The following is a 12127-nucleotide window of genomic DNA, read 5'->3' as shown; positions in this document are numbered from 1 at the left end:
TGTATAAATAATTATTCACTATTGGAGGAGTAAATTGTTATAATAATTAATGATAATCTGAACTTTAAGTATGAAAATTATTATATAAAGAGTAAAAATTACAGGATAGATTGAGAATTAATGTTGAGAGAGTGTGATTGCTAGTTATTTTGGGAAATCCATTGTATTCTTTGTGGGATTACTTTCAGTGAAATTGCATCATCATCATGATTCTCTTGCCCAGGCTGGAGTGCAATGGCGCAATCTTGGCTCACTGCAACCTCTGCGTCCCAGGTTTAAGCAATTCTCCTGCCTCAGCCTCTCAAGTAGCTGGGATTACAGGTGCCCACCATGCCGCCCAGCTAGTTTTTGTATTTTTAGTAGAGATGGGGTTTCACTGTGTTGGCCAGCAGGTCTCGAACCCCTGATCTCAAGTGATCTGCATGCCTCAGCCTCCCAAAGTGCTGGGATTACAGGTGTGAGCCACTGTGCCTGGCCAAATTTCAAGTTTATTCTTGTATCCCAGCAGTTCATTCTGTTAAAGCCAGATTTGGCTTTGGAAAACAATAATTTTGTCATTTGGTCATTTGGCATTAGGGCAAACAAATGTGTATTTGGTAAATTTATTAATTAAATATCTATCCACCTATCCATTTCCAATAAAACAAAAATTTCACAAAACCATAATTTCTATTATGTATAGTGTATGCTGGTCTTTCTTACCCACTTAATTTTCTTAAAGTCAACTAAATTAGTTTCTCAATCTACGAATAGATCATGACCTTCAGTTTAAAAGTGTCGAGGTGACTCACTGTGCTCTAGGATTAGTGAGACAGTGAGGAGGGGTTATTTTTATATGCACTGTTTTCATCCTATAGAAGATGACTGGAAGGCATTTCTAGTTATGGTCCACTCCCAAGAGTGCAACTTAAGATCTCAAAGGCATGTTAAGACCAGTAAAAAATGAATCAATTCTACTACCAAACATTTTTTTCTAGTAGCTGTACTAGTTTATGCTCTCACTAGCAGTGTCTGAGAGTTCCTGTTGTTCTGTAATACTTAGCAGTGCTGGTATTGTTTTTAAATTAGTGGACTTTTTTTTTTTTTAGAGCAGTTTCAGTTTCACAGCAAAAGTGAACGGAAGGTACAGAAATTTCTCATATACCACTGCTGCTACACATGTGTAGCCCCTCCATTACCAACACCCCCCACCAGAGTGGGACATTTGTTGGAATTGATCAGTCTTCATTGATTCATCATTTTCATCATCATCATCATCGTCGTCATCCAGAATCCATAGTTTACATTAGGGTTTGCTCTTGTTGATGTGTTTTCCCCAGGTTTGGACAATTACACAATGGCAGTGATACTCTAATCCACCATCAGAGTATCATACAGAGTAGTTTCACTGCCCAGAACATCCACTGTGCACTGCCTGTTCAACTGTCCTCCCCCGACCCTTGGCAACCACTGATTGTTTTACTATTTCCATAGTTTTGCCTTTTCCAGAATGTCATGTAGTTGGAATTATATAGTACGTAGCTTTTCGTATTGACTTTTCACTTAGTAATAAGCATTTTAGTTTCCTCCATGTCTTTTCATGGCTTGATCGGTCATTTCTTTTCAGTGCTAAATAATATTCCATTGTCTGAACGCACCGCAGTTGATTTATCTTATTGTCAGTATTTTTCACTTTAGGCTACGTAGTGGGTATGTAGTAGTTATCATAGCCCTTGTAAGTGAAGGCCATCTAAATGTCACACACTTCTTAACATTTTTAAAAAGACATATGTGAAATAGTCCATCTATTATAGATGGCCAGGGGCTGATATTTTGAATAGTCACTCCCCTTGCTGTTTATCATATGTCCGTCTCTTATAGTGAGCAGTTTCTTTTTTTGAGACAGGGTTTCACTCTGTCATCCAGGCTGGAGTGCAGTGCTGCGATCATGGCTTACTGCAGCCTTGACCACCTGGGCTCAAGCAGTCCTCCCACTTTAGCCTCCTGAATAGCTGAGGCTATGGGTGTGCATCACCCGCCACCACATCTGGCTAATTTTTAAATTCTTTTGTAGAGCTGAGATCTCATTGTGTTGCCCATGCTGGTCATGAACCCTTGGGCTCAAGCAGTCCTCCCACTTTGGCCTCCCAAAGTGCTGGAATTACAGGCATGAGCCACTGTGCCCACCCCAATCCCTTTTTAATGATGTCTGAGTGGCTTTCTTTAGAGGCTTCTCTAAAGTTCTTCACCAACAGGGAATAAAATAGGTTAGAAATTCATTGCTGGAGTTTGTAAGCCGCAAGCCCCTCTGAGTGCTGTTTCAGGGCCTCAAAAATGTGCTGACACATACTCTGTTTGTAGAACTTAGAGCAGAAATTTTGCCTATTTACCCTTTGCCTGCAGACTGTCCTGCTGCAGGACCTTTCTCTGCCTTTGCCATGCCACTACCACCATGGACAGGGATTCGTTTATTGAAGCCTGGGGTCAGCCCAACTCCAGAGGAAAATACAGTGTTTAGCTGATGACTGGGCTCACCCTTGCCTTCAGGGACAGGGTGGGGTTGGACAGAACAGAGAATGGTGTGACTGGCAGGGTGAGGAGTCAGTGAAGTGAGCCAGCAGGCGTGCCACTGCTGCTGCCGTAATGGGAATTTGCTGATCTTGCTTATGTGAAGAGACCAACCCTGCATAGATCCTTAGTGCTAATACATGCTGGTTCATGCAAGATTCACCTAAAGCCTCAGACAAAAGATTGAGCCTCTTTTGAACCTTAATTCAGTTGAATTCCAGGGTAGTTTCAGGTTATTGATATAGTCTTCTGAGCTCCACTTTTTCTCTGTTATATTTCACTAGACTTTGATGAGAAAATGATCAAGCTTGAGTGAGCCTGAGGAAAGCATCTAATTTGGCCTTCTTCCAAGTAAATTTGGAATTGATCCGTGCTTCCTCCTGGTAATCTATTAAGATGTTTTCTGCTTTTTTTTTTTTTTATTCTTTTTTAAAAGATGTCTGTGGGGAAAAAATGTAGAAACACAGAGTTCTCTGATTTCTTCCCTTTGACACTCTGTAAACCTATAGACCTATAGAACATTGCTCAAAATTGAAATAAATATGATGTAAAATGATCAACAAATTATTATTGTTTTCTTGAGAAGAATAATATCCAGGGTTGTTAAACAGTAATCATAAAAGTCATCTGTGTTTCTTTTTTATGCACTTCTTTCATATTCTGAGGCTATTTCTATTGCCTTCTTTCATTTCCACTTGACTCAATTTTGAGAACGGAATAAATTAATCCCAGAATTTTTACAAGGTATGGATGAAAAGGAATCCACAAAAGGCTAATGTCCCAATATTAAGCAATAAATAAGGTTGTGTATGTAAAAGTGTTTTCTACAATAACAGATAGAATATTCCTTTGCATGGTAGCCTAAGGAGTTGCCTGCTGTTCAATGTTTAGTATACATCAAAATGCAAATAAATCTCCCACTTTCAGATGTGAATATTTAAGTAAGACGATCACAAAAGATACAATTACAAAAATCAGTGATTTAGTCCAACTCTGCATACTTGTTTTCAGGTTCTGTAATTTTTGTTGAATTTCACCTACACCCATTTAGTTGGCATTGGATCTTGTTTCCAAAATTAGTCTCATCGCTGCCTTCCCTCAAAGGAACAAGAAAGTTCTGTCACTATTGATTTTGGTCACAAGTGGACTGCTTCCTTGTATAGCTTCTCTTTGGAAAGTTCGAAATTACCAAGATAACTAATCTCTGTTCTCAGAGAGACAATCTAGTCAGCAGAAAACTGTATTTCTTCTGGCAGCTCCTCCTTCCGCTTGGTGTTTCCTTTCTTCAGTCTATGTGTGTGAAAGACAAACTCCAGACCCAAAAAAGTTTTCACTTTTGTGTGTGCCTATTAAGCTCCTCCTAGTAGAGCAGGAGAGTTGTGGCTCTGGAATTCTGATGGTGAAAAAGAGTCTTTCCTTGTAACAGCCATCTGAGCTGCTGTTCTATATTAAGATGTTTAGAAGGGGAATGATTCCTCCTCCCAATCCCAGATCACTCTGTTACTGTTTTCACTGATTATAAAGGTAATACACACTTGGTATAATGAATGTAAACAGTACATGTCAAGAAGAATACGATGCCTCCTTCAGTTGGTGCTGTCATTCAGTGGGTGTATGTGTGTTTTGTTGACATAAACAGGATGGTACTTGCCTACTGTTCTAAACCTGCCTTTTTTTTTTCTCCATAGATTCTTTTCTATGTCACATCTGGCTAATTTAAAAATTTTTTTTGTAGAGCTGGGGTCTCATTGTGTTGCCTATGTTGGCATTGAACTCTTGAGCTCAAGCAGTCCTCCCACTTTGGCTTCCCAAAGTGCTGGGATTACAAGCATGAGCCACTGTGCCTGGCCCCAGTCCCTTTTTAATGTCTGAGTGGCTTTCCGTGTCAGTGTTTGTGGTTCTGTCTGCAACATTCTTTTTTCTCTCTCTCTTTTTTTTTTTTTTTTTTTTTCTGATACAGAGTCTCACTCTGTCGCCCAAGCTGGAGTGCAGTGGTGCATTATCAGCTCACTGCAACCTCCGCCTTCTGGGTTCAAGCCATCCTCCCATCTCAGCCTCCCTAGTAGCTGGGACTACAGGTGCATGTCACCATATGGGATTTTGCTATGTTACCTAGGCCAGGCAGTCCTTCTTGTTAATTGAAAAGTAAAAATTGTGTACATTTATGGTGTAAAACGTGTTTTGATATGCATACATTGTGGAATGACTAAATCAAGCTAATTAACACGTGTGTTACATTTTTTTTGTGGTGAGAACTTCAGATCTACTCTTAGCATTTTCAAGTACATAATCCGTTGTTATTAACTGTAGTCACCGTGATGTACAGTAGATCTCTTGAACTTATTCCTGCTGTCTAATAGAAATACGTGTTCTTTAGCCAGTATCCCCTCAAGTCTCCCTACCCACCCGCCTCTGGCAACCACGATATTACTGTCTGTTTCTATGAGTTCAACATTTTTAGATCCCACATATGAGTGAAATCACATCTCTCCGTGCCTGGCCAATTGCACGTAACATAATGTCCTCCACATTCAGCCATGTTGTCACAAATGACAGTATTTCTTTCTTTTTTAAGTCTGAGTCTATTATGTATATGTACCAGATTTAAGAAATAATAAGTCTATTATGTATATGTACCACATTTTAAAGATTCATTCTGCCATTGATGGATACTTTGGTTGATTTCATATCTTGGGTATTGTGAATAATGTGCAGTATTCTTTTAAAAATGACTGTGTCATGTGGACAAATCAGAGTCTATTTACATAATCCTCTTTTAATGGACATTAAGTCATTTCCCATTTTCTGATGTTCTAAACCTGCATCCTTCAATATGCTAGCCACCAGCTACATGTGGGAAATTGACTAAAATAATAAAAATCAATTTCTCAGTCACATTAACCACATCTCTTATGCCCAGAAGCTACATGTGACTAGGACATAGAAATTTTCTATTATTGTATGGAATTAAATCAGACAGTACTGTTGTAAGATACTGCTTTCAGACTTTTAAATTTTATTTTAATTTATTTTTTAAGACAGGGTCTCGCTGTATCGCCCAGGCTGGAGTGCAGTGGTGCAATCTCAGCTCACTGCAGCCTCTTGGGTTCAAGTGATTCTTGTGCTTCCCACCTCTTGAGTAGCTGGAACTACAGGCGTACACCACCACGCCTGGCTAATTTTTGTATTTTTAGTAGAGACAGAGTTTTACCATGTTGGCCAGGGTGGTCTTGAACTCCTGGCCTCAAGCAGTCCACTTGCCTTGGCCTCCCAAAGTGCTGGGATTATAGGCATGAGACACCAGCCTGGCCTCAGACTTTTTAAAATTCATTCTTCCATTCATTCCTTTATTCATTCTATAAATAATTATTGGGTGCCTCGTATGTGCCAGGCACTGTAGTAGGCACTTGGGCATCTCATTCATAAAGGAACAAAAATACTTGTCTTCATAATGCTTACAGTTGATCCACAAAAGGTTTTTGAGTACTCACTCTAGATAAATGTATATGAATTTATAAGTTGTATGTGTATTATTCTATGCTGCTGTATCATAAAACATGTTCAAATAGGAATAGAAAAGAATAAGAAAGATAAAAATGTAAATAATTCCTGAAGTAGTCTTCCTGTATCCCACTTGGAGGCCACTGTTCTGAATGATTTTCTTGTCCTAGATGATCATCTGTAAAGGTTCTTCTAGTGCTGCAACTGAGATTTTATTTATTATTATTATTGTATTTTGAGACAGAGTCTTGCTCTGTTGCCCAGACTGGAGTGCAGTGGTGTGATCTCAGCTCACTGCAACCTCCAGCTCCTGGGTTCAAGCTATTCTCCTGCCTCAGCCTCCCAATTAGCTAGGACTACAGGCACATACCACCACACCCAGCTAATTTTTATATATTTAGTAGAGATGCGTTTTCACCATGTTGGCCACGCTGGTCTCAAACTCCTGACCTCAAGTGATCCACCCGTCTTGGCCACCCAAAGTGCTGGGATTACAGGCATCAGCCATTGCTCCCAGCCCAGCTTTTAAATAGCTTTCAAATAGATATTCCTATTTGGATATCTGTTCTAAATCTATTTATTTTATTAAAAGAGATTTCCCCCCCCCCCCCCCCTTTTTTTTTTTCTATCTATAGGCTTTTTCCTATATCGTTTGAGTTTGTTAATTTACTTATGTACAGCTAGCCTTCTGTATCCACTGGTTCCACATTTACAGATTCAACCAATTGTGAATCAAATAGATTTAGGAAAAATACTAAAAAATAGCAATACTGGCCAAGCTCATGCCTGTAATCCCAGCACTTTGGGAGGCCAAGGCGGGTGGATCACCAGTGTAGATTTTCATGTTAAGTATTTTTTTAGTTAAGATGGTCAAGTTTGGATTTTTAAACTTAGATCTCAGGGTTGGATGGACTCTGTATAGGATAGAACCTAAGCACAAATAACTATGTAGCTCCTGCTGTTAGCAGGAAGCAAAGTCATCTTTCAGAGGTGTGTGTCGTCTATTCTTGCATTCACTTAAGAAATATTAAACAATATCTCCTAGGTGGAAAAGGGGCTCAATTCTGAAAGAGAATTCTCCCACAGGCTTTTTTTTTCTTGGATAGAGATATTTTATTCAGTGGTTTTATAATGACAACAATAGTTGCTGCTGCTACTTATAGAATTTTTCTATGTAGTCACATTGACATATGTAATGATGATATATTTTTAAAATTTATTTGTTTATTTTAGACAATAAATTAGGACTTCATGATGCTATCATTTGGCACAACACAATTAGGCTTTTTTTTCTCCTTTTTCTTTTTAAATATAAGGCAACTTGCCAACACATAATTTAAAAACAGGTCTTCAGTCACATTGTTTCAGATCACTAGAGAATTTCTGGCTAAAGAACAGTAGTAGATAGTGAACGAAATGCAAAATCTTAAATAAGAACCATTAGCTCACATTCCCCAGAGACAAGAGGAAAGATAAGGGCTTATTTCATCTTTAAAAAAAAAAAGCCCAACACTGCATCTTTAACAGAAGGGTACAAAAATTTATAACAAAATAATCGAATTTTAAAGTTACAGAAAAGTATTAAATTTCTAGCCAACTAATTGTCCTTGGAGATGAGACACAATGAGCAGGGAGTGGATAAGGGTATGCTCTAAGAATGGACAGAGGGCAGGAGGGGCTGTTTCCAATGCAGGCTCTTCTCCAGGTGTTAGAACCATGCTAGCTTGGTAAAGAAAGTATTCAAAGAGCTTAAGGCTTTTTTTTTTTTTTTTTTTTACTTCACTAAACTGAGGGGCTGCACTAGAGGGTGAATTTACCTGCGGTGCCACTCACACACAATGCTACTCACACCCACACTGCATTCATACAGAAATGTAACATTTAAAACTTACAGTGTAGAGCAATATTCTTAGCCAGTGTAGAGAGAACCAAATGCATTTTTTTTTTTTGGGTGTTTAATCCCAAACTCCAATGTGATAATTCCTTACCTGCCTAATTCCTCAAGTAAGGTAGATTTTATTTGTTTTGTTTTGTTGATGGGGAAAGGATAGGGGCTGTGGGCAACAGGTGAGTTAGGGGACAGGCAACAGTGAGAAAGGGATCTTGGGTATGCCGAAAAGTCACTGTGTTTTTCTGGGTTTGGAAAGCGGAGTCTGGAACCAAGATGCCAATACAAAGATTTTTTCCCCCCGTATCTCAAGAAATGGTCAAATGCCTGTAAGATGCCCTTGAGGTCAGGTGTGGCAAGGGCCAGTGCGGTGGCTGTGGAATCAGTGTAGACACAAAACAAAGCCTTGAGGAATGGAAAGGAACTGGAAGGGTGTGAAGACTAGGTCAGCTTTGATTTGAGATCTTTGGGCGAATAAGGAATTGGCTTCCAGAGCACTTGGGAAATCTTGCTTCTTAATCCTGGGTGGAGAGGGACGGGGACAGCAACAGGTAGAGGCCTGGCTTAGGGGCCTGAGCACCTATACTGTCTCAGCTAGGGCATTCCCTCTGCCCACACCTCAGTCGTCCTAAGAGAAACAGGCAGAGGTTCAAAACAAGATGGGTGGGAGCTGGCTGGAAATGGCCAAGGTGGAGAGACTAGCTGACAGGCAGTCAGTGGAGAGAAAAGCCTGGGCTTGGGCTTAGGTCGTAACATAAAACCAAAAGTTGTTGAAGGGGAGGATGAGAAGACACCATCTACCCCCAGTTAGATCCCACCAAATTCCCTTTCTTAGACATCTGAGAATCATCACACTGGAGTGGTGAAACTTTGAAACTATCCAGTTACTGAAAAGGCTAAACCTAGGTGGGTGACATATGATGTGTTGCATGTGGAGGGCACCAGGGCTACCTATCTATACCCTGGTGCTGAATAGGAAGACTTAGACTATCTGTGGGATTGGGGGCTCGGTTGCCAGGGCTCGATGGGCCTTGCTCAATATGGCCAGGCTGTGTTCTTGGAAGCAGGCCTGTTGGAAATCCCCACTTAGGTAATCTGCTTTGCATCGAGCTGTTCTGGCTTGCCACTGGACTGCCCCGGTCCCTGCTCGGTAGTGGGCCCCAGGAGCTGCCACACAGTTGAGGGGTATACCTGTGGGCTGCCCACCGTGGAATGACATGGCAAGGTCCTGAGGCCCCGAGCTGTCGCTATTGGGAGTGGGCAGAATGTTGTTCCACAGGGGTTGGAAGTAGTGACCACTGGGGTAGGCTGGTGGGGTTGCCAGGCTGTTGACTGCTGGGGATGGGGTTGACTTTTCCAGGGATGGCTTCAGATGGAAGGACTGTGCCAGGCAGAGTTCCTGCAGGTAGGCAGGGGCCTTGCCCACAAAGCCAGGCCCTGCCAGCTCGCATCCTGCCACATGCTTGCCTGTCAGGCCAGGGGCTGGCATACCACCAGCCTCACTGCACATCTGTTGTAGGTGGCCAGCTGGTACTAGTTCTAGGTAACTAGCTTGAGGTTGCTAGGGTAGCCACTGGGGGCGCGAGAGATGCCTGCAGGCAGGTTGACAGGACCTGCAGCAGGCAATGTGGCGGTGGCCACATGGGTGTGCTCCATTGACCACACATGAAGGCATTGGTGTGGGGACACTGTGGGTTGACACCCGGGTGCTTGCATTGATAAGCAGACTGCAACTAATGGGGCTGGGGTTGGTGATCTGGCCCTCACACACTGAGGTAGTGCTGACGCTGGCCCTCATTTGGCAAAACTGGTTGATCTGGTGCATGATGCTACTCAGGACCAGGGGCTAGCTGTGCTGCAGGGTGGCCACCATTGAAAGGAGGATGGTTGAGGTAGACATGGTCACATTCGGTGGGGGCATCTGAGTCTGGCATCTTCTGGCCTCCATGCAGCAAGGGATTGTGAGGGTGCTGGAGACACTGGTGAGCCAGGGCCTGAAGGTGGACTAAGCCCTGGGTTTGGGCCATGGGCTGAGGGTGGCCCAGGCCCTGAGACTGCTGGAGGCTCTGAGGGTGGCACAGTACCTGGGGTGGTGGGATACGCTGAGGGTGCTGCAACATCTGGGGAGGGGCATGGGCCAGTGTCTATGCATGCTGCAGGGCCTGCTGGTGGGCCAGACCCTGGGCCTGGTGGTGGGCTAAAGTGCTGGGTGTCACAGTAGCATAGGATGCCAATGGGGGGTTCGTGATAGCCTCGGGGAGCAACCGGGCTCCAGTGCCGTCAAGTCATTGAGGTATGCTTTTGGCTGGCACTTTGACAATGGCAAGCAGGTCTGCCTTGGCAGCAGCCTGCATCACATAGGGGCTGTAGCGCTGCGCTGATGTGTTGAGGCTGTTCACATAAGGTGTTTCTTTTGGGCATTAAAGTTTATTTTTTAATTAACAGATAATTGTACATATTCATGCGTTACATACTGATGTTTTGATACATACAATGTGTAGTGATCAGATCAGGGTAATTAGCATATTCGTCATCTTAAACATTTGTTATTTATTTGTATTGGTAATTTTAATATCTTCTTGCTAGCTCTTTGAACTATATAATAATTGTTAACTATGGCCATCTTACGGTGGTGTAGAACACTGGAACTTATTTCTCCTACCTAGGTGTGATTTTGTATCCTTTAGCAAATCTCTCCCTATCCTTCCCTTCTCTCTTCCCTTTCCAGCCTCTAGTATCCTCTGTTTGACTATGAGTTTTTATTTAGAGAATTCTGAAGGCCATAATGGTTAATGCTATTATTAAAAGCAAATTCAGGAATGAAAAATTCAGTTGTTGTTTTTTCTTCCTTTTTTTAGGGCAAGTTAAAGTCTTCAGAGCGCTGTATACGTTTGAACCCAGAACTGTAAGTATTCAGTTTTTTACTTTAAAATTGACAGAAAAACAAGATAATTTCATTTAGACACTTCCTCTGGTATGAATGGTTTGCTTTTCTTTGATAAACCTAGGTAATTCTCAGGGATAGTTGTTGGGTCCAGAGCTGTTTAAGTTAAGCCCCAGGCTGATTTGCATGTCTTCTGCACCTTGAAGTCATGTCCATTCTGTAAAGCTTCTTCCCACATGGTGACACCAACTGCTTTCAGATTGACACGTGACTCGCATGTGAAGCACAGCAGCCTTGTCTTAGTCATCCTTCTTCTGAATCTCATGCAAACCTTCCTGCATTCTCCCCTTGACCCCCTACCTCAAAATAGCTCGTAATGGTACCTACTGCTAACCTTCTAGAACAATTGTTTATTTCTCTGCAGTGTGCATTTCCCATTATTATAGTTTCTGGTATCCATCCATTTATCTGTGGTTTATTAAGTGCCTATTATATGCCAGATACTGGTCCAGGCCTTGGGACTAGTGCAGAAGGACAGAAAGGACAGTCTTATAGAGCTTGCATCCAGTGGAGAGAGACAGACAGTAAGTAGACCAATAAATGTGACTGTCAGGGGCTAAGTACTCTCGAGAAAAATAAGGAGGGTGAGGGGCAAAGAAGTTAGTGGAGAAAAGAGTGCTGTCTTCGAAAGCGTGTTCAGAGATGGCCTTTCCAGAGAGGTGGCCTCTGGGGAGAGACCTGAAGGAAGTGAGGGAGCAACAAGTGCAAACGGCATCCTTGGTGGATGCTTGAAAGGAAAATGCAGGGAAGACAGCGTAGCTTCGAAAGTTGCAAACACAAGAGAGGGTGGTGAGAGACTGCTTCAGACAGTTGGGGTGGATTGGAAAGGCGGAGCGTGTAGGGCCTGTGGATCTCATTTGGATTTTGCTCTAGGTAAGATTGGAGGTGAGTGGAAGTGACTAGATAGTGAAGCAAGGAGTCCAGACAGGAGGCAGAGGAAGGAAACCAAGGTTTCTTGGGGAGGAGTGTTTTAGTCTGTTTTCACACTGCTGATAAAGATACTAAAACTGGGTAATTTATAGAGGAAAAAGAAGTTTAATGGACTCATAGTTGCACATGGCTGGGAAGGCCTCACAGTCATGGCAGAAGGTGAAAGGCACATCTTACATGGCCGCAGACGAGAGAATGAGAACTAAGTGAAAGGGGAAACCCCTTATAAAATCGACACATCTTGTGAGACTTATTTACTACCACAACAGTATGGGGGAAACTGCCCCCATGATTCAGTTATCTCCCGCCAGGTCCCT

General features: G+C 42.3%; 1 protein-coding gene and 1 pseudogene across 1 annotated transcript in view; one reads left to right on the top strand and one right to left on the bottom strand.

Moving 5' to 3' along the window:
- OSTF1 (osteoclast stimulating factor 1) overlaps window positions 1-12127 on the top strand; it is a 59962-nt gene that overhangs the window by 20544 nt on the left and 27291 nt on the right. The window contains exon 2 of the mRNA XM_032290893.1: window positions 10795-10841. Coding sequence (XP_032146784.1) covers window positions 10795-10841 — 47 coding nt within the window. The remainder of the gene's footprint in view (window positions 1-10794; window positions 10842-12127) is intronic.
- Window positions 8884-10350, bottom strand: LOC116559694 (annotated as a pseudogene).

Source organism: Sapajus apella, unplaced genomic scaffold, assembly GCF_009761245.1.
Source record: "Sapajus apella isolate SASKATOON/1434 unplaced genomic scaffold, GSC_monkey_1.0 scaffold24, whole genome shotgun sequence".
Taxonomy (NCBI): domain Eukaryota; kingdom Metazoa; phylum Chordata; class Mammalia; order Primates; family Cebidae; genus Sapajus; species Sapajus apella.
This window is presented reverse-complemented; position numbering and strand designations above follow the sequence as displayed.